The sequence below is a fragment of the Molothrus aeneus genome, chromosome Z (genome assembly GCF_037042795.1).
Source record: "Molothrus aeneus isolate 106 chromosome Z, BPBGC_Maene_1.0, whole genome shotgun sequence".
Classification (NCBI taxonomy): domain Eukaryota; kingdom Metazoa; phylum Chordata; class Aves; order Passeriformes; family Icteridae; genus Molothrus; species Molothrus aeneus.
In genome coordinates, this window is record NC_089680.1 from 41,151,468 (window position 1) to 41,170,740 (window position 19,273).

General features: G+C 42.2%; 1 protein-coding gene across 2 annotated transcripts; it reads right to left on the reverse strand.

The window, feature by feature from the left end:
* Nucleotides 1-954: 954 nt before the first annotated feature.
* ZNF131 (zinc finger protein 131) lies at nucleotides 955-17,959 on the reverse strand. Of its 2 annotated transcripts, XM_066569093.1 has the most exons (8): nucleotides 17,950-17,959; nucleotides 14,265-14,403; nucleotides 12,748-12,849; nucleotides 11,624-11,768; nucleotides 9,426-9,789; nucleotides 9,101-9,323; nucleotides 5,398-5,528; nucleotides 955-3,100 (listed from the first exon to the last, which is right to left on the reverse strand). In XM_066569093.1, the coding sequence occupies exons 2-8, from the start codon at nucleotides 14,386-14,388 to the stop codon at nucleotides 2,438-2,440; spliced, it is 1,752 nt and encodes a 583-aa protein (XP_066425190.1). In that variant the 5' UTR covers nucleotides 14,389-14,403; nucleotides 17,950-17,959; the 3' UTR covers nucleotides 955-2,437. The 2 variants fall into 2 exon arrangements, with proteins under 2 accessions (XP_066425190.1, XP_066425189.1); XM_066569092.1 differs by having other exon boundaries at nucleotides 9,101-9,789.
* Nucleotides 17,960-19,273: the final 1,314 nt, after the last annotated feature.

A 19,273-nucleotide genomic window follows, 5' to 3' on the forward strand; every position in this document is an offset into this window, starting at 1 on the left:
GTCTCTAGGCAAACCAACACACAGGCTGAAACAACAGCGACGCGCTATCACTAACACTACTTAAACACCTCCAGCGGCACTGCGGCGAAGCCTGGCTGAGCTCCCTGCGAGAAGCGCCACCTGCCTTCCGCTGGGCCCCGCCGGCGCGGCGCGGCCCGGCCCGGGCTGCTACCGCGGCCCTCGGCCCCGCCCGGCGCCGCCATTTGCTGCTCTGGGCGGCCGCGCCATTTCCCCGCCTCCCGGCGGCGCGGCCCGGGGGCTCCCGGTGGCCCGCAACCTTCCCTGCTCCTGTGGGCTCCGCTGGTTGGGAACGGGCACGAAGGACTCCGGCAAAAATCTAGGGTTCAGCCACTTGGGAAGGAAGTTACAGGGGAGGAGGGACGGCTCTCTGTAGCAGTTTTCCAGAGGAGAGTCTTCCTCCGTGTCCCTCAGGGTGAGGAGCGGACACCGGCCTCCCGCCCGGCCTCACGGGCAGCCGAGACAGACTGTGCTGGGCACTACCGCGGAGCACCGCTCCTCTCCTGCAAATCCCCTGAACTGTGCTGGAAAGGGGACAGCAAACAGAACCAAGAAACAGCCCAGCTGTGCTTACCAACCACGGCCTTGCTGGCAGTAGCATGGAATTGCTCAATTTACCCTCGACTGAAAAACTACACAAAAGTTAGTTTTGTTGGTCAGATGCATAGTCAGATTGTTACTTTAATTCCACCGAGACAGACTTTGTCTATATGCATTTATACATAAAAGGTATAGAGGCTCGGCAGCTAACCAAACAGGCCAGTCCCCTCCACAGTTATCAGAAGACAAGCTGCTTATCAGAAGCCAGGTATAAATATAATAGCTAAAATTTACTCTCGTGATCAGTGTTGGGCCACATCCTTTCCTCTACACAGAATCTCATCACAGATTACTTGCATCTCAGAAAACACAAAACATAATTTAAAAAAATGCAAGTTACATTAATCAAATTGTTTGAAATTTTAATTGCAATTCATGTTTTTTTTGCAACAGTTGCTCAAAGGCTATGATGAAACACAATAATATTGAATGAAACTAAATAAAAGCACAAATACCAGGAAACAGTTCAGCATTTGAAGATAGAATAGAAAAGCCTGATTTTAACTAAGATCTAAAGTATTACCAAGAGCAGTAGGGACTGTCCTTGCAAAAATTCTTCCCTTAATTTAAGGCTTTGAAAGAAAAGTTTCTTCAGCAGTTTGGAGCACCTCTAACCTCCAGCAGTAATTAAGACATTCTTAACATCCTTGACCAAACAAGCATTTTCTAAAAGATTCTAACTTTACAATAAAAAGCTACGAATCATATTAAAAATGAGATTGATCTTTAACACTGGAACTTGGCACTTAATTGCCAGTCATTCAGCTGTTTCTAATATATTGGATGAAACAAATAATGCAACATTTAATGGTTGGTATTGTTTTATTTTCTAATATTGATTAAACTATTTACATTTCTACTTTTCAATCCACAGTTTAGCACTCATACCTATGGCTTTTACTTTTATGTTTAGCACATCTTTTTGTCAAGTGTCAGAATTTAATTAAAAAAACCCAAGAACCTGATACCATATAGACAAGTCTCTGTTTATGTTTAAACATATTCATTTTCAAAAATGATTATTTATAAAAGAAGAGCCTGCTTGTAGCTTTCTTCCAAATCATGTTTATCACAGACTATACCAAGCTCTTCCTATTTTTAAGTGTCCCATTTAGTATGTCCTGCTGCCTCCAAGTGAAGTCTGTTCCCTCCCTCAGCCCCCCGCCTTTAAATTTAATGCAAAAAGAAAATCAGTAACCAGCAATTTCAAGCAAAAATATAAAGCACTATAACATTACCTACACTGCCTTTCACACAACTAAGTTCTCAAAAACTCTAGAAACTTTGTGGAAATTTAACCACTCATTGTTGAAAAGGCACAGGACTTTTGTGCTCAGAGACCTCCAGCAACAGTGCTTTTAGCCCAGCCTGAAAGTTAAGATCCAAAAATTCACAGGTGCATAATTGCCACTTACAGCAGAACCCCTCAGATTTTACGGACTCTCCTGCCACAGATATCCTGCAAATTTATACAAGACTTTGCCTCTACTGCAAGAGGAAAAGAGGTGAAATTATTCTTACATAAGCCCAGGAATGGTGTGATGATACAATGATACAAGTTGTTCATTGCTAAAAGTCTCACAAAGTTGTCCATGTCTTGTGGTAGTTTCTGTTTCATGGCACTACATGAACGGGGAAATATTTTTCACATATGAGAGAAGTTTAATTGTACATGAAGAAAGCTAATTTTGGTCCACTTGTCCAGCTCCATATGGACAGCATATTGGAAAGGTGACCAGTGACGGTTCAAAAACCAATGCAAAAGTTAACAAAAATAATTTGGTATTTAATTCTTAAAACTGCAGTGTCATTATGTGTCCTACTCATCCACTTTTGCATTTTGTGTATCCACTAATTGTTGTGTTTCTAAGTCTTCAGCTTGCTCATGATGTTCCTTATCTGCATCATCTGCTTCATTATGATCCTTTTCTTCTGCTTCTCCTTGATCAACACTTCGATATTCTACTTGTTCAAGGTCTGTTCCATCTATAAGTTCTGCTTGTACTTCTTCCATCTGTATTTGATTTACATGCTCGACATGTAACTGCTCCACATGAACTTCAGCACCTTGTTCAGTCTGAATGTGTTCAACTTCCAAGTAACTAATCTGCACCTGTTCCTGCAGTTCCTCCATCTGTGTGCCTTTTACTTGATTGTCCTGTATGAGATCCTGGTGCATCTGCTCCACAGTTACCTGTGCAGGATCCACTTGTACCTGAATTACTGGTAGGACATGCACTTGCTCAACTTGTTCTATTATAGTCATTGACGTTACTGGTTCAGCTTCCATAGCTTCCACTGGAAGAACCTCTTCTGTCACTAATAGTTCTGAAATATTGTGCATTTCTTTGAGATGCCTTCTCAGCTCACTGCCTTGCATAAACCACAGATCACATAAGGTACAGTGGTTGGGTTTGTCACCAGTGTGTATTACCAAGTGGTCTTTGAACTGATCCCAGCTGTTAAATACGCTGTTACAAACCTGAAATGAAAGATAGAGCGTGTTAAACAGTGCCAACAGGAATGTGACAAAATACAGTGCCTATCTGAGATCATGGCTTCACATTGTATACCTTCTTGCTACTTGGATTCAAAAAACATACATTTTAGAGGTAAAAGCTGAGAAGAAAGCTTCAAATGAACAGAAGACTTGATATTTATTTATTATTTTTTAAGAATGGTGATCTATTTTGAGTTGTGCATGTATAAGATACCTACAAAATTCACAAGTCAGAAGAGCATTTGAAAGTTTTCTCATCTGATATTCATGTATGTATCATACCCCAATCAATACATGTCTGGTACTAGAGTTTTGGGTGTACAAATATTTATGCATTAATAGGGTGCACTGAAAGTGTAATGCAGACTGTTGTTTTACTGACATTCTAGATGCAGTACTACTGAACAACTTTTCCTTATCAGTTTTCACTTGCTCATGACATTGTGAGGTTTAAAAGGCTAGGCTGAAGTCTCACATTTTGTGATTCAAAAAAAAACCCACTTGAATTTTTTCAGCAGATAAAACTTTTAAAACTCCATCCCTCTCATTCTCTTCCAGCCAAAAGTACTGCCTCAACATCAGACATACTGTTTTGACAAAGCACATGAGCTCCCTTCCCTTCAGCTGGCACTGGAGGTAAATAGCTGGAAAACAACACACAGACTGCAGAAATAAAAGAGATGCAGTGTAGAGGAGACAGAAGAGTGGGGTGGAGTCAGTCTTGGAGTAAAAAAGCCCACAGGCTCAAGAGTCTTTGTCCATGGAAATGTGTTTCGCTGTAGAAAGCAACAAGAACACATATCAACATCCCTTAACTGTTGACAAACAGGATGTTGTAACTCTTCATGATTTTCAGTAACTGCACAGAAAGGTGATGGAGGGAGTATCTAACAGGATTAACTCAAGAGCAGGTCTGTGTAGTCAAGACAAGTATCTCCATTTTGCTGCTGAAGTCAGCTAAAAGGGGTTGTAATACTATTGCCACACATTTTTTTCCCCAGGCTCACATTTCAGAAGGAGATTACACATACAGTTTTTAAAATACTAATATTATAGATAAGCACTCAAAATTACTTAGTCATACATAAAGCTAATGGCTATCAGCAATGCCCAGGCACACAATTACTGTTCTTGCCACACAGAATCTAATTCAGTTTTCAAGGCATACACCTGAAGAGCACAAAAGGACTCATCAAGGAAGCACAACTTTTCCTCATCTTTGTTCAGTGAACAAAGATTGGTTCAAATTTAGTTCTAAAGAGAAAAACTAAAAATTCATCCAGGAATTGCTGCAGTTTCTGCAGGCTGAAGGGACACAAATCCACATTCACAACATCCGTGAGAGGAAGAAGAAATTTACAAAATGAGTTATGACTTGAATCAGCTCTTTAAAAGTGAAGTAAGATTTATCTCAACAGTTTTTCAAAGGTCAGTTACATATAGTGACCAAGTAAGTGCCCTAGCAATCTCTACAGCATTTATTTTGCTTAAAAAATACTACAGACTGCCATAATAAATTTGAATTACTTTCCAGACAAAATCAGTATGTTTGGTATCAAATAGAGAATAACAGAACAAGAAATTAAACAATAATTTGTATTTTGGACTTTACTTTGGGCTTTACTTTTTGTGAAGCATGCTTAGAAGTGGGAAAGGCCTAGGTTAGTGTATCAAGAATCTTGAAAAAGAAGCGCATGTAAAATGCAGCCTACCCAGAAGAATCTCTACGATTGTAAGTATTAGAGGCTCCACATCAGTAATTCCAAATTTTAAATGGGGATACTTAGATGTGAGGATTTATCTGCATATTGTGGTTAATGTGATCCAAAGACCTCACTACTGTCTACAACTTCCTCGTTAGAAGAGGGGGTACAGGCACTGATCTCTTCTCTGTGGTTACCAGTGACAGGGCCCGAGGGAATGGCCTGAAGTTGTGCCAGTTAGGCTGGATATCAAAAACGGTTCTTCACCCAGAGGGTGTTTGGGCACTGGAACAGCTCCCCGGGGCAGTGCTCACAGCACCAGCCTGACAGAGCTCAAGAAGCGTTTGGTAAATGCTCTCAGGCACAGGGTGTGATTTGGGATATCCTGTGCAAGGCTGGAAGTTGGACTCAATCCTTGTGCGTCCCTTCCAAACCAGCATATTCTGTGATTTTGTGATTCAATATTATTTTACAGAAGTAGCTCTTAGAGACATAAGCCACTCTCATTGCCTCTCCTGTTCAGTCCTCCCATGCTCCTTGAAAGAGGGAGGCACCTAACCTATTTCCATTTCCTACCTGACATTCATACAGCTTCTTTCTTCCCTTTTTAGCACCAGCTCCAGACTGACAGGCTGTCAGGTGACATTTCAGTGTGCTATTCCGAGCAAAACGTTCATGGCAGTTTGGACATTCAAAGGGTTTTTCACCTGTTGAGACAGATACAAGGATTTGTAAGTGTATAAAACCACCCAGTCTTCTTTCAGGTCTCTCCCTCTCTTTCTCGCTCATCTAGGTTGATAAATGCACTGTAAAGATGTGGCCAACAGGATTGTTCTGCAGCAAAAAAGATGAAAATAAAATATAAAAGGGCAAAAAACTGATGTAGATTCTTAAGTCTCATTTAGAAGAAAACCAACGTAACAATTACCAGTAGCTTTTAAGGTATTTGTGGAAATTATATTAGTATTCTGGTAAAATATTTTAAACACTTTATTTCACACTTTTCATCTGATAATAGTTACAATTAAAGAATCAACATAAGTCAATACACAAAGTGACATATTAAAGAAGGAAGAATTTAAATAGTACAATCTTTTATTTGCAGTAATAACAGCTTATGCTTGAAACTGAGCTCCAGAAAACGAAGCTGGCACAGAATGATTGTGAAATAACAGTGCATCAATACTAAAACAAAAAAAACCCTGCATCCAACTTTGCCCCAAAATACATGGAAGAGAAAGCACATAAATGGGCACAAGCAAGATGAAAATTCCTCTCAGTTTGGCCATTTCAACCATGGTATCAAACATAGAAGCCAGCTAAGGACAACAGCAGGGGAAGCTGAAAGCAGGTCTTTTTATCATCCAAGGTACTATGCTGTCATCAAGTGGTAATGAACAAAGGGTGTTGCACCATGCACAAACACAGTGACATTCAAGCAAATTAAATTACAAAAAAACCTAGAAGAGCGTGTTTCCTCTGAAAGGCTGTAATAATCTGTATAGGTACTGCCACCAATACTACTACTGAAACAGATAATGAACTCAAAAGAGGCTGAGCCATTTCAGGGAATACCATGAGGATCAATCCTAGCTAGTTTAAGAGCATGCATTTTCAGGCATGCAATACTTATTGGACATTGCAGTGGAAAAACAATCTTCAGAAATATATTTACAAGTTCCTAATTAGCTTTTCAAAAGAAATTCACAAATAGGTGAAGTGTCACTTATACACCTGAAAGCTACAAAAAGATGTTAAATGGTGGGAACATTCCCCTCAATGGTTACAAAATGCTACATATTTGGTGAGTGTAGTACTGAGAAAGAAAACGGAGTGTAGTACGGAGAGAGGAAACGGAGAGGAATGCTAAACTGCCTTCAGTGTGGCAGGTCAAAAATCATGGATTAGTTGATGGGTTTGGAACTAGATGATCTTCAAGGTTCCTACCAAAGCAAACCATTCTGTAATCCTATGATTCTACAGAGCATGTGTGGATGACCAAAGAGCTTTTGGACAAACTCAAACACAAAAAGGAAGTCCATGGGACCTGAAGAGATGCATCTGCTGGTCTTGAGAGAACTGGTGAAGAAGTTGGTAATCAACTATCCATAAAATTAGAGGCGTGGCAGTCTGGTGAAGTTCAAGATGACTGGAGAAGCAGAAGCACAACCCTTTGAAAACAGGGACATAAGGAAGAGTTGGGGAACTACAGGCCAGTCAGTCTCACCTCCATGCCCTAAAAATCATGGAGCAGATCCTCCTGGTAGCTCTGCTGTGAAGACAGGCTGAAAGCCTTGGGATTGTTCAACCTGAAGAAGAAAAGGCTTCAAGGAGGTCTATGAGCACCTTCCAGTGCCTATAGGCAGTCTACAGGAAGGCTGGAAAGGGACTTTTAAGAGAATGTAGTGATAATGACAAAGGTGGAATGGCCTTAAGCCAAAACAGAGTAGGTTTAGGTTAGATATTAGGAAGAAATTATTTTCTCAGAGGGTGGTGATGCACTGGATCAAGTTTCCCAGAGAAGCTGTGGTTATCCTCTCTATGAGATATGTTCAGGGCCAGGCTGGATGTGGCTCGCAGCAACCTGGTCTAGTGGAAGGTAGCCTGCCCATGGCCCCAGAGGTTTGAACCAAGTGATATGTAAGGTCCCTTCCAACCCAAGCCATTTTATCAACCTATTACTGCCCCACTGCTATTTCAATGTAATTGCTGGTATAGTGATTGAACAGCAACAGGATAAAATATTTTAGGGCATTTTCTCACAGGCCTTTCAAGTTCATTTTAGCATTCAACCAGTGCTGTACAGAACTCAGAATTTAGAAAGCCTGTAACAGAATGGGAGCTTTTTCATTCTCCTTAGGAGACCACAGTTAAATGCTGATATCTGTTCTGATTTTAAGCTTAAGGCTTTTGAAAATGTTAAACTGTAAGTAATTACATTCCATATGTTATACTTATTAGATCAATACATATTAGTAAGTATTTTGCACCTCTTGTGATATGCTAACTTGCTTTGAATTGAAAATACTTTCTTTGGAAGAGCAACCAACATATTACATAGTTTGGATTACTCTGGTTATCTGCCACAATTTTTTTTCCAAATAGATTTTTGCTTAGTGTTTTTTGCTAATAGTTTTTTCTAACTGCTGATTTTTTAGCACCTGTTTGAATTGCTTATAATGGAGAAACACTCCCTGCTTTACAGGGAATAAGAACTTCCCAAAGCTTGTTTATAAAAGGAACTTTTAAGAGACTATTGGGAATAGACTGGACACTGCCCTATATTAATACTCAGCAGTCCCATACACAGATACATTCTAATTAAATTAATTATACATTCTAATGAAAAGGCTTTAACAATAACAAACTGCAAAAGAAATACAGCTGCTACCCTCCATTAAACTTTTATTTATGACTCATGACTGGCATATTAAACAAAAACATCTGGAAGATCAAGATGACATATATTTTACATTCAGTTATTTGTGTCATTTTCAGTGTCTGTTCAGTCAGCTTACTTTTCAGTGAGATGAAGAGGCAATCTCCTATACTAAAAAGAAGAAGGGAGGACCACAAGTCACTTTGTACTCAAAAGATTTTTGCTACCCAGATTTCAAAGAGGCAGATTTCACAGTAAAAAAGTGTACTATTATGACTAGAAATGTTTTGCCAGTTTTAGTAGTTTTGCATAATTAACCAAGAAAATTCAAATCATAGATGAGATGAGACAAGAGCAAATGTGAAACTTTCTAAACATGATGGTACAAGACATAATTCTTTGAGGGTATTTTATGTCTAATAGGCATTTGCTCAGAAGTTCTGTTAGATAAAGAAACTCTCTAGACTGTATTCCACAAAGAACATTGTGATTCAAATAATATTTCAACAGAAATATTTACTAGAAAATTTTGAAAATAAAAGTAGTTCTTCAGTTTGGTGTTTCTGAAGAAGGGAACATGACTTAAGGGAGTATTTTGAAAAAAAAATCTCTAAGATTTAACAGACTTGATAGAGAAGTTTCTTTACTACTTTCTAGTTTTAGGTGCCTATTTTTAATTGACTCAATCCGCCAAGTTTCCAACACCAATGGAAAACAAAAAAAAAAACATGAACAAACAAAAATACATACCACCATTTTCATTATAACTAGAAGCCAAGTATTTCTAGCACTCATGACTCATTGATTGTCTTCAACATGTTATCTATTTCCCCAAAACATGCAAAAGCCCAAAATACTAGAAGGAAGGCCACAATCACAGGACTGTAGCAGTGTTCTTACCTGTGTGCTTCCGAAGGTGCTCTTTAAAATGCCCAAAATGGTCAAACTGCTTGTCACAGTACTGGCATACATGTATTTTCTTGCCAGGTCTTTGCTTCTTGCTGGCACCACCTTCATCAAGGTGGTAACAGGTGAGGTGCTGTTTCAAAGCACTCTCTCGTAGGTATCTTTTATTGCATATGTCACATTTGTAATTCTCAGTAGAGTGTGTTTTCATGTGTTCCTTAAAATGGTAAAACAATTTAAATGAACGGTTACATTTCTCACAGTGGAATAAATTGTTCATGTGTGACAGCTGAAGTTCCACAATTTCAATACCTTCTACCTGTTTGCACGAGGGGTCAGTTGCACTATCACCTTCTTCTTGCATCTGGCATTTTCTCTCTCCCTGACGATACTTGCTGGTGATATCTGCCAAAAGAGCCAAAGCAGATTCATCTGATGTACCTGTTGACTGTATGTACTTTATGGATTGCTCTGCAGAAGCTACTTCTTCAAGGGTTTCAATGCTGTCATCCTCCACTTTCATCGTCCCTTCAGCAATCTCAACCTCAATTTCAACAGGCTCTGATTCTGCAGATGGCAGTGTTTCTGTGATAACATTAGAGGTTTCAGCAATCTTCCTCTTTTTCGGTTTATTTTTACCTTGTGCTTCATTTGATTCTAAGGGTGATGAATTTTCTTTGTTCCTGAAAAACATTTGCATAAACATGGTTAAGGTCAATTAACAACGACATAAAAATTCCTGTCTAGTAATCTAGGTTCTGCATCCAACACTCCCCGAGCTGTTTCTTGAAGTTGAATGATGACCACATTATCTGTGTGCACATCAGACATATAATCTGTGCTAATTTGTCCTTAATCTACACTCCTTAGTGCAGTAAAATAACATTGTTAAAGCTGATAAAATACTTTAAAGTATTTAAAGTAAATAGCTCTGCTTCAATGATACAAAGCATCTAGAAGAAAAGGCAGTTAACCTAATGACTTATGTAGAAATTTGTGAAATTCTCTACTTGGAAAGAAAACTCCTCTAAAATAATTAATTCTTTGGCCTGCCTACTCAGAAATAAGGTTTAAGTCCCTCCTATGCCATTCACCTCTTAAACTCTGGATTGTGTGCAACTGCAAGCAGTACTTAGAGCTTGTCAGAAAACACTTTAGCAGTCACTTCACATGATGCTTATACACACACGGGTTAACACATCCCATAATTCAGGAAGGCACATGCTAATAGCTGACATTAAAAACAGGATGTGAAAGGGGTATTCTAGTTTAATTTCTGGGCTTAAACGCACCCTCAGTTCTGTGCTGTTCTCTCTGCATAACACACACACAATCCCCTTCCTCCAAAATGTTAGGGATGGCATAGCATCTCAGACACAGCTGAGTGGGTCAATGCTTTCAAGTCATCCACAGCACTACTGTGCTGGAGGTTTTACTACTGATCATCAGTTTCAAAAATAAGTGGCTATCTTCCCATCAAATAGACTGACTGGAGTAAGCTGTGCTTTTACCCTTCTTCTGCACCAGGATGAATCCTTTCACGTAATGCACTCCCCCCATCACTTCCAGGCTTTCTAGTTACAAGAGACAAGACTTTGCCCAGTATCTCCAAGTCATATTGTCAGATGTGTAACTAATGATGTAATGCAGGCCACAGCTTATAAATGTCACCTTAGTGTGTTCACACACAGGAAAACAGAGTAGCTAAACCCAGTTTCATATAGCCTGGATTTCTGATGTCTACCAGATCACAGGCACATTGCAAGGAGCTCCTGGATCACATTCCAAAAGCAACTAGTGTAGCATGTAGAAGGAATGAGAACATGAGAGTACTTTATGGAAGTGAAATGGAAGAAAGAGGATGAAAAACAGCATGATGGGACTGGCACCCACTTTTTTCAAGCTAGATTTTGGCAGTGGATTACAGTTCCTGGTACTGGATAACAGATGCAAACAGCAACATTTGATTGAGTATTGAACCCAGATAAAACTGACTTTAACAGTTACATTCATTCAAGAAGGTTGAGAGGTTAATTTTGCAGCAAGAGGTTTATTCTGAGTTTATTCTCTCAGAAAGAGCAAAAAAGCTACACAAAATCAAAACACCACAAAACAAAACAAGAACCATAAAATTAAAACAAGAACAAAATTGTTAATGTAGTCTGATTACCAGAGACACATTGTCACTGCACAGTCAGCTGTCAATCAGGTGTGGGCCATCAGACAGCACAGAGACCAACTATCAGCTACCACAGAGTCACAGCCCTACAACATCAGCAACATTTAGAAGCCATGTCACTTGTCATCATGTTCTAGCCCAATGAATGTGACATTCTTGTTTTATCCTGTGTAATGCTGAAATGTATGTTACAGTAGAAGAATATATGGTTCTACACAACTTAAGGAGGTTCCAGTATAAGGAACAGCACTGCAAAATACTGGCAGCTAGCTCTTGCACAAGCCTTATTGAGACTCTCTCCTTCAGTGTTGGGAAGAAAAAGAGGCTTATGTGCTTACCTGATTTCAAGTGCTTTGATTGCTTCCAGCATCTGTAGATACTCTGCAGCTTTCCAAACATCATTTGCTTCTTCCTCACCTTGTACCATTAGCTTTGCTGTATAGGTGAACTCAATTAGGTGACGAAATGCCATGTTACTTACACCTGTGTACAGGCAACAGAAACAAGTTACCTTTAACAATTCTGCAGCCTTATGTTCCCAATGAATCTTGCACACTTGCCTGCACCCCACTTTGATAACAGCACTGTAGTCACCAGTTTCATAAACCTCACACCCTTAAATGGCACCACTGAATGGTTTAGGTTGGAATAGACCTTTATAATCACCTAGTTCCAACCTCTCCCATGTTGGAATAAAAAAACCTACTAGAAAAACATAGTCTGAACAACTGTGCAGTTTTGCCATGACAAAGATAAAAGGAATGATAAGATGGAAAAAAGTTGTTTCAGTAATATATAGATTTAAACACAAAAATACTATTCCTGGAGGCTGAAATGCTGCTCCAAGAATTTCATTTCCTCCCTGCCTATCACATAAATATTACCCCATGTTTGCCCTGCTCTTGCATCCCAGCATCCCAGCCAAGGCATTTGCCATTGGCCATCACTGACAGCCTTTTTCAGCTGACCAGAATGGCTTTTCTCTGGGAAAGCTTTTGTGTAGTACTGCTAGTCCTAACATATAAAGGGTATGCCTGACCTTCACTGGATATGTATAAGGGGAAAAAGGGGGAAAAAGCACCACATAATCTCACATTTTCCCTTCCAATATATTTACTTGGAATTAAATTGTTCTCATTTTGATTTTTTTTCAGGGGGTTTTCTTTCCAGTGATGGTAACAGTCTCAGAACAACTCAAGAGCTAAGATCTAGAAAGTTAACTTTCAATAACCAAGCATGTTCAAGTGTTCAAGGCCAGACTGGATATGGCCTTGACAACCTGGTCTAGTGGGAGGCAAGCCTTCCCATGGAAGGGGAGGTTGGGCCTAGATGATCTTAACATTCTACACTCCGACCCTAAACATTCTATGATTCTATGCACTAGCCTCTACTCAGGATGCTACAATAATTTCCAGCTTGAGCACACAACTCTGAATGCTTTTATTTGCACAAGTCAGATTACCTTCAATCTCCACCAAAGGCTCCTGAGTGAAATCTTGGAAGAATTTGTGGAAGAACTGGCTACAGGCAGCAAGAACTGCCTTATGAGCTTTAAAATGGTGACCTGCAAAGGGAGACAAAAAGTTTGGTTTAAGGTAACACCTTCCTCCCTTCATAGTGCACATGCAGAAAAAAAGAGCACCCAGTGTAAACATTATTCCAGCAGCATATAGAGAGTGATTCTCCTTGTAACACAGGATAGTACTGCAGCTGGCTTGTCCCTTCTCACACAGAACCTTGCTGACATTGCTGACCTGGCTAAAGCTCTGCAACTCAACCAGCTGGACAACTCACTCACTCACTCACTCACTCACTCACTCACTCACTCACTCACTCACTCACTCACTCTTCAGATATTTAAGAAATGAATTATGGGAAATTTCTATGCAAACTTTTCTTGCTGTATCTTGGGCTTAGCTCTGTATGTCTCATGTTTTTGTTGCTCCTACAAACTGATATATGTTATCACCGCCACCAATATAAACACCACAGAACAAAAGTGGTTCTGCTCTATTCTTTCTGTCTTCCAGAGTCTGTATTTCTTCTCCCCAGTGGAGGCATGCACATTCATGGGGCTCAGTGGTACAGGGATAAAGGAAGGAGCAAGATTAGAACCACACAGCTGCACACAAAACCAGCTCTGAGTTCAACACATGGATTTGGTAATGACAGAGCAGGAGCAAACATAGGAAAAGCACTATCAGTGAAACCGTGGCTGTTCCTGAAGAATATTTTTTTTTTTCTTCATTTGCTTACCTCCTTCTAATCTGGACTCTGCAGGATCCTTTTTCTTCAAGTGAGTTGCTGCTATCCTTTTAAAGATCAGGTGCAACTCCTTTAGCTAAATCTGTCCTAGTGGACACTGCCTATATTCCCTGTAGTGTTCATCCCTTCTAAAATATGTTTGGAATATGAAGCAGACTTAAATGATCTAATACATACCACCTTTTCTAAGGAAATAATAAGCACTTGTATCTTCATCATCCTTTTAAAACAGTTCTTATGCTCTTAGAACACATACAAAAAGTGTGTGCTTCTACCCTTTTAAAAGTCTACATTAAAAACATTAAAATAGTAGACAGATACCAGAGAAGCTGCTATGAGAAGTAAGTATTATTTCAAGGCGTAGGTTTTTTTTTATTTAAACACAGTATTTGTAAAAGTTCTCTGCATGCAGTCAGACAACTCAAGTCACAGAAAAATATTTTAACAATGTTTTGGGAATCCTTAGCACATTAAATATACCATGGCAGTTTTGAAGAGGGCTTCTATCTGAAAACATTTTAGTCTCTTGTTTGGGAAAGCAGAAGTAAAATTACTAACCACTATGATGAAACTTTCCAAGTAACTTGCACACAGGTACAGAACCAAGAATTGATTCACAGCCCCATCTGACATGTGACCATGAAAAATCCAAGAGCATCCCAGCACAGCTTTCAAAATTCTCTAATACCAACTAGTTGTCAGGCCTGTACATACCATCGACGATCAGAGTGATATCTGTAAACTGGTCCTGCTCACGTTGTTCATTCAGCCTATCCAAAATAACTTTATAGTGCTCAGGGAATTCCTGGATACATTCCATCGTTTCCTCAGCTTCCATGGCAAAAGGCCTGGTCTGCAAAACAAATGTAGTAGGAGCGAAAGAATACTGTGCCAGTCAGTAAATACTGTGCAGAGTCAGGTTATTATACAAATGTGAACTAACTAGCACTTGGCCAGGACTTTAAAACCAATCGAAAAACTGTCTTGCTTGCTTTTTTATCCAATGTTAGCTGACAGGTAGGAAATGGCACAGTTAAGGATGTAGAATATTCTTATTTGGACACATGAAGAAACAGCCAAAGTGAGTATTTCTTTATCCTACAGATTCAGCAGGGATCCACCAACCTCAAAGCAATTACTACAGGGATGCAACATCTCCACAGCTACTCATTCAACACCACTGCAGCATAATCTCCGTTCTTGCAATCCTTCCAATCCAATTGGTTAACAGACAGTTCTTTAAACTTTTATATTTAAGTCACACTTAGCAGCTCATGAACACAAGTTGTTTACTTCCTATAATAGGGATGTAATACAGCAGCAATTTTTATTGTCTGAGTGCATTACAACTGCTAGGGATTTAATCTGCTCTCAAGCTTATTCATGTATCCTACTTACACTTCTTCCTCTGTAAAGTGAAATATTCTTTGCCAGCCTTTTGATGTATAATGCTTGTAGTGAGACAGCTCTTCCTCCCTTACTAACACAGTGAACATAGCTGGGGGTGGGAGTTGCAGAGGATCTCAGACCTGGAGAGGTCTAGCAGAACTCAGTGCCTGTGGATGAGATGCAGACAGTAGTCTGCTGCATATGCAGAAGAACCTCAGCAGAACATCCAAGTGCTTCAAGGAAAGCACTTCACAATTTACCTCCAGGCAAAATTATTTCAGATCCTTGAAGCAATGCTCATTTTCAACTCCCACACCAACATGGCTTACACTTAGAATGCTGCAGAAAATAAGAATTATGGAGTTCCTGTTTACACCACAAAACACACTTCTTGTCTCTCAGAAAAAAGTCACCCATGAAGAAGTTGATTTGCCAAGAGAATAAGTAGAGCAGAAGCAACTACTTAGGGAAGTCCAGCCCTACCTGCTATTGCTATGCTGTCAACCACAGAAACGCTGCCCACAAAAGTCGGATTCATTACCTAGTGTGCAACGAGGCAATAACTACACACACTCGAGGGGACACAGATTATCGATTCCAGAGTTGTGCAAGCCTGGGCATTGCCCAGTGCAATTCCACTAATCAAGTACCCAACTATAAAAACTTTTTGCTAATTATTGCTAATTTTGCTATTATTGCTTTTTGCCAGCAAGCAAAAGGATTAGTGTTCATTGGTTACAAGTAACATAGTTCTCTAATTAATTAGCATTCTCTCTTCTACTGGTTAATGATTTTCTTGCTTCCCGTGCTAATTAGTCCACAGGCTCAGCCGCCCTCTTCTTTGGGATCAGTGGGTTTCTTGGGTTGGTAGCTGCAATCTTCCCCAACCAGAATTACCAGTTACCCAGTTGGAGCCAATTCCAACACAATTGCTAAGTTTGCTTTATTTGTTTGCTCCTTATTTTGGGGTTTTTGTTACATGTCCATGTAGCCTCTAAATTCTAGATTCTTTGTGTCCACTATCAGTGGTATACCCATTTTCCCAGGCTTTGTTAGCCTGCCCTTAGGTCAGAGATCACGGAAGTATGTCTTCATAAGCTTAAGAAGGCAATTTTACCCACAAGTAATTTGTTTTTCTAACACCTGGACATTACTTAGAGCTTGTAGGCCACTCTCTATATCATGGATTAAATCTCCTTTCTTGCTGAAGAAGCTTGACAGTACACAAAGATCAAACAGCAAAGCAAATCCTTCTTTAAGAAAATTCTACATATTCCGTATTTCGCACCAGAAACAACTGTCAGGGTCTTCAAGTGGGCAGAGGAGCCCAGCCTGCAGGGGAAGATGAGGTGGAAGGGAGGGGAAATGCTGCTGCTGCATTCTCTTCACTTCATCTGTAATGGTGGGTCTAAGACAGACAACCAGAAATTCCTGCCTTTCTTCACCATCTGGTATTTCACATAAAGTCTCATGTGGGAAGGTGTAAGCTACACACTTCACAGTTTAATTCTTCTTGCCCATTTTTGACACATTATAGAAGGGCAGATGACTTGCAATTGAAAGCATAATTGCTAAAACTAAAAATTCGATCTCCAACTCTCATGATTTTCATCTCCCATGGTTTTTGCTTTAATCCCCACAGTCAGTTTGGGAGATCTTAAAAGAAACACCTCAAACTTCAAAATAATAGAGCTACCTTAGCCTAGCAAACACAAGATACTTTAAAAAGTTTCTTTCTTGGAATTCTTACAAAACATAGTAAGAAACATACAATTTATGTTAGGCAGTTCATTAATTAACACAGAACTAGTAAAAAACGTGACTTTACTGTGTATCTAAATGGTGTTGCAGCGTTCTTTGAGCACTCATTGTAAAAACCTCGGTCACACTGCACAAAACAGCACATGTTCAGTAAGAGCGTGAGTGAAAAGTACAGTCGGGAAAATAAAGCAGCTGAGGAATATGGACAGAAGCGATCCAAATTCCCACTTGTGAGTGGGCTCACAGATGAGCGACAGAGAGTGGACCGCTTCAATTGTCTGTGCAATTTCCTTGAAAGACTCATCGAAATACTGCCTGAGCCTTGTAAGCCTGTAACCCTGCACACATTTCATGTGATGTGCATATGATTCGCCGAGCTGCTTTTATAAATCCGCCCCAGTGAAACATGCTATTATTACTACTCTTCTGGGCTACAGCAGGAGCTGCTCAGACTCCGGGCACCAGATGTTAGCTTGGCGCACACGGATCCCGGAGGCGCGGGCGGGGCAGCGCCGGGGCAGCTCGACTGACCCGCAGGAGCCGATGCGGCGGCCCACAGCACCGCCATCTTAGGAAAGGGGGAGCCGCGGGCCGGCCAGTGCAAAGCAGGAATTCCTCATGCACACTGCCGTACGTTCTCCTCAAAACCAACGCTCAGGCACGGCGCAGGCACGATCCCGATCTTGCCCCTCGCCCCGCAGCACGGACGCGGGATCGGTGCCGCTCCCGCCGGGATCGTGGGCACAACGGCCGCGAGGCGGCGCCCCTACCCCCGGCCGCCCCACCCGGGGCTCCCGCCACCCGCGCGCGCCTCCCGCGGGCTACGGCCCGCGCGCCCCGCGGCCACCCGCGGCGTCATTGGCGGTCGCCGGTGTCATTCAGCGGGACCCCCGCCAATCGCGAGGCGCGGCCAGCGCTCGCCCCGGGCGCAGAAGCCAATGAGCGCCCGCCGAGTGCCCGGAGCGGGCGAAGGCGGAAGGCTTGGCCCGCGCCCAAGGCTCGCCGCGCACGGGGGATCCGGGCGCGGTGCGGACGGCGCCGGCAGGCACGGGGGTCCCGCGGGGCGCCCCGAGAGGGGACCTGACCACTGCCGGCCCCAGCCTGGCGCGCGGCAGCGCCGCCGCCTCGTTAGTCCTTATTACGTCATCAAAGCGCGCATTAAATCGATCCCTTTTCAATTCCCGGCCGGGTCGCGGCTCGACGACGCGGCGCTCCGAGGGGTGGGGAGGCGGTTCCGCCGGGGACTCACCGGGAGCAGCTCCTCGCCGCGCCGCTTCCCGCTCCACCGCCGCCGCTTCCTGCTGCCCGGCACGCTGGAAAGCGGGGCGGGCGCCGGCCAATCCCGACTCGCATTCCCGGCCTGCCCTGCGCTCACCTTCCACGCGACAGGGCGCGCGCGCGGCGGGGGCGGGGCCCGGCGGCCCGGGGCATGCTGGGAGCTGTAGTCCATTTGTGCAGTGCGCCGGGTTCGGAGTGGCAGAACGAGTCGGGCTGGAGGGGACTAGAGCGGGTCATCTGTCCCAGCCTCCCTGCTCAAGCACGATCATCCCAGAGCACATGGCACAGGATTGTCTCCAGACAGTTCTTTAGTATCTGTGAAATGAGACTCCACAGAATCTCTGGGCAATCTGTTCCAGCACTTGGTCACCTGTGCTGTAGAGTTCTTCCCAATCTTCAGGTGGAATTTCCTCTGCACCTCTCGCTGCCCATTATCTTGTCCCTTTTCTCGGCAGCACCGAGCAGAGCCCAGTCCTGCTCTGACCCCTCCCTGCAGACACTGACAGACACTGATAGGGTCCCCTATCAGTTGTCTCTTCTCAAGGCCTGAACAGGGACAGCTCCCACAGCCTGTTCTCATAACAAAGATACCCCAGTCCCTTGATCACCTTGTTGTTCAGCTCTGTTCCTCTTGATGAGGAATGCCTGTGTCTCTCCTTCTAGATGCATTTTGCAGCTACATTGCAGTGCATTCCTTAGTCTGGCATACCAGAACATTTTGGAGGACAGGTGTTAGGGCCACATAGACCCTCACAGGCAGGACTCATACCCACAGGATTCCCTTTATTCCATGTCCCTTGACTCTGTTACACAGCCACTCTTCCATGCAGTTTCATAACACTGTGTTACTTTATAATACAGATTGAGCTGTGTCCAAAATGAGTGTCATGAAGCACTGTCAAAAGCTGAAAAGTCAGAAGTGCAATACTGCCCAGCAAACCTCTGTGGCATCCTGATGTGCCCCTCCAGGTCCCCACGGCTGAGGAAGGAAAGGTTCAGGCAGCACCTTGCAGCTCCAGCACAGCTCCTGGGCTATTTGGCACCTTAGTGAGACAGCAAGTGCATGGCACTGGCTGCAAGCAGCCCCTCTGCCATCCTGCCTGACCGCTGACCGTGTGAAACTCACGTTTCTTTTCTACACTGGAGTCTTCAGGGGACCCCTACTCATCCACGTTTCATGTCCTTACACCAGATGAAAATGTACTCATCCAAATAAACCAGTATAATAATTTAACTTGTCAGAACAGACAGCACAATCATCCCTTTGAAAGCCTCCACGCTAAAGCTGACAAGAG

Bases quoted from the DNA above. Each gene is read 5' to 3' on its own strand.
- ZNF131 (XM_066569092.1), bottom strand. From the start codon at position 14,388: ATGGAAGCTGAGGAAACGATGGAATGTATCCAGGAATTCCCTGAGCAC. The intron at 11,769-12,747 runs GTAATCTGACTT...GCCTGTACACAG, and splicing joins GCCTTTGGTGGAGATTGAAG to GTGTAAGTAACATGGCATTT. The intron at 5,529-9,100 runs GTAAGAACACTG...CTGTCTCAACAG, and splicing joins GCACCTTCGGAAGCACACAG to GTGAAAAACCCTTTGAATGT.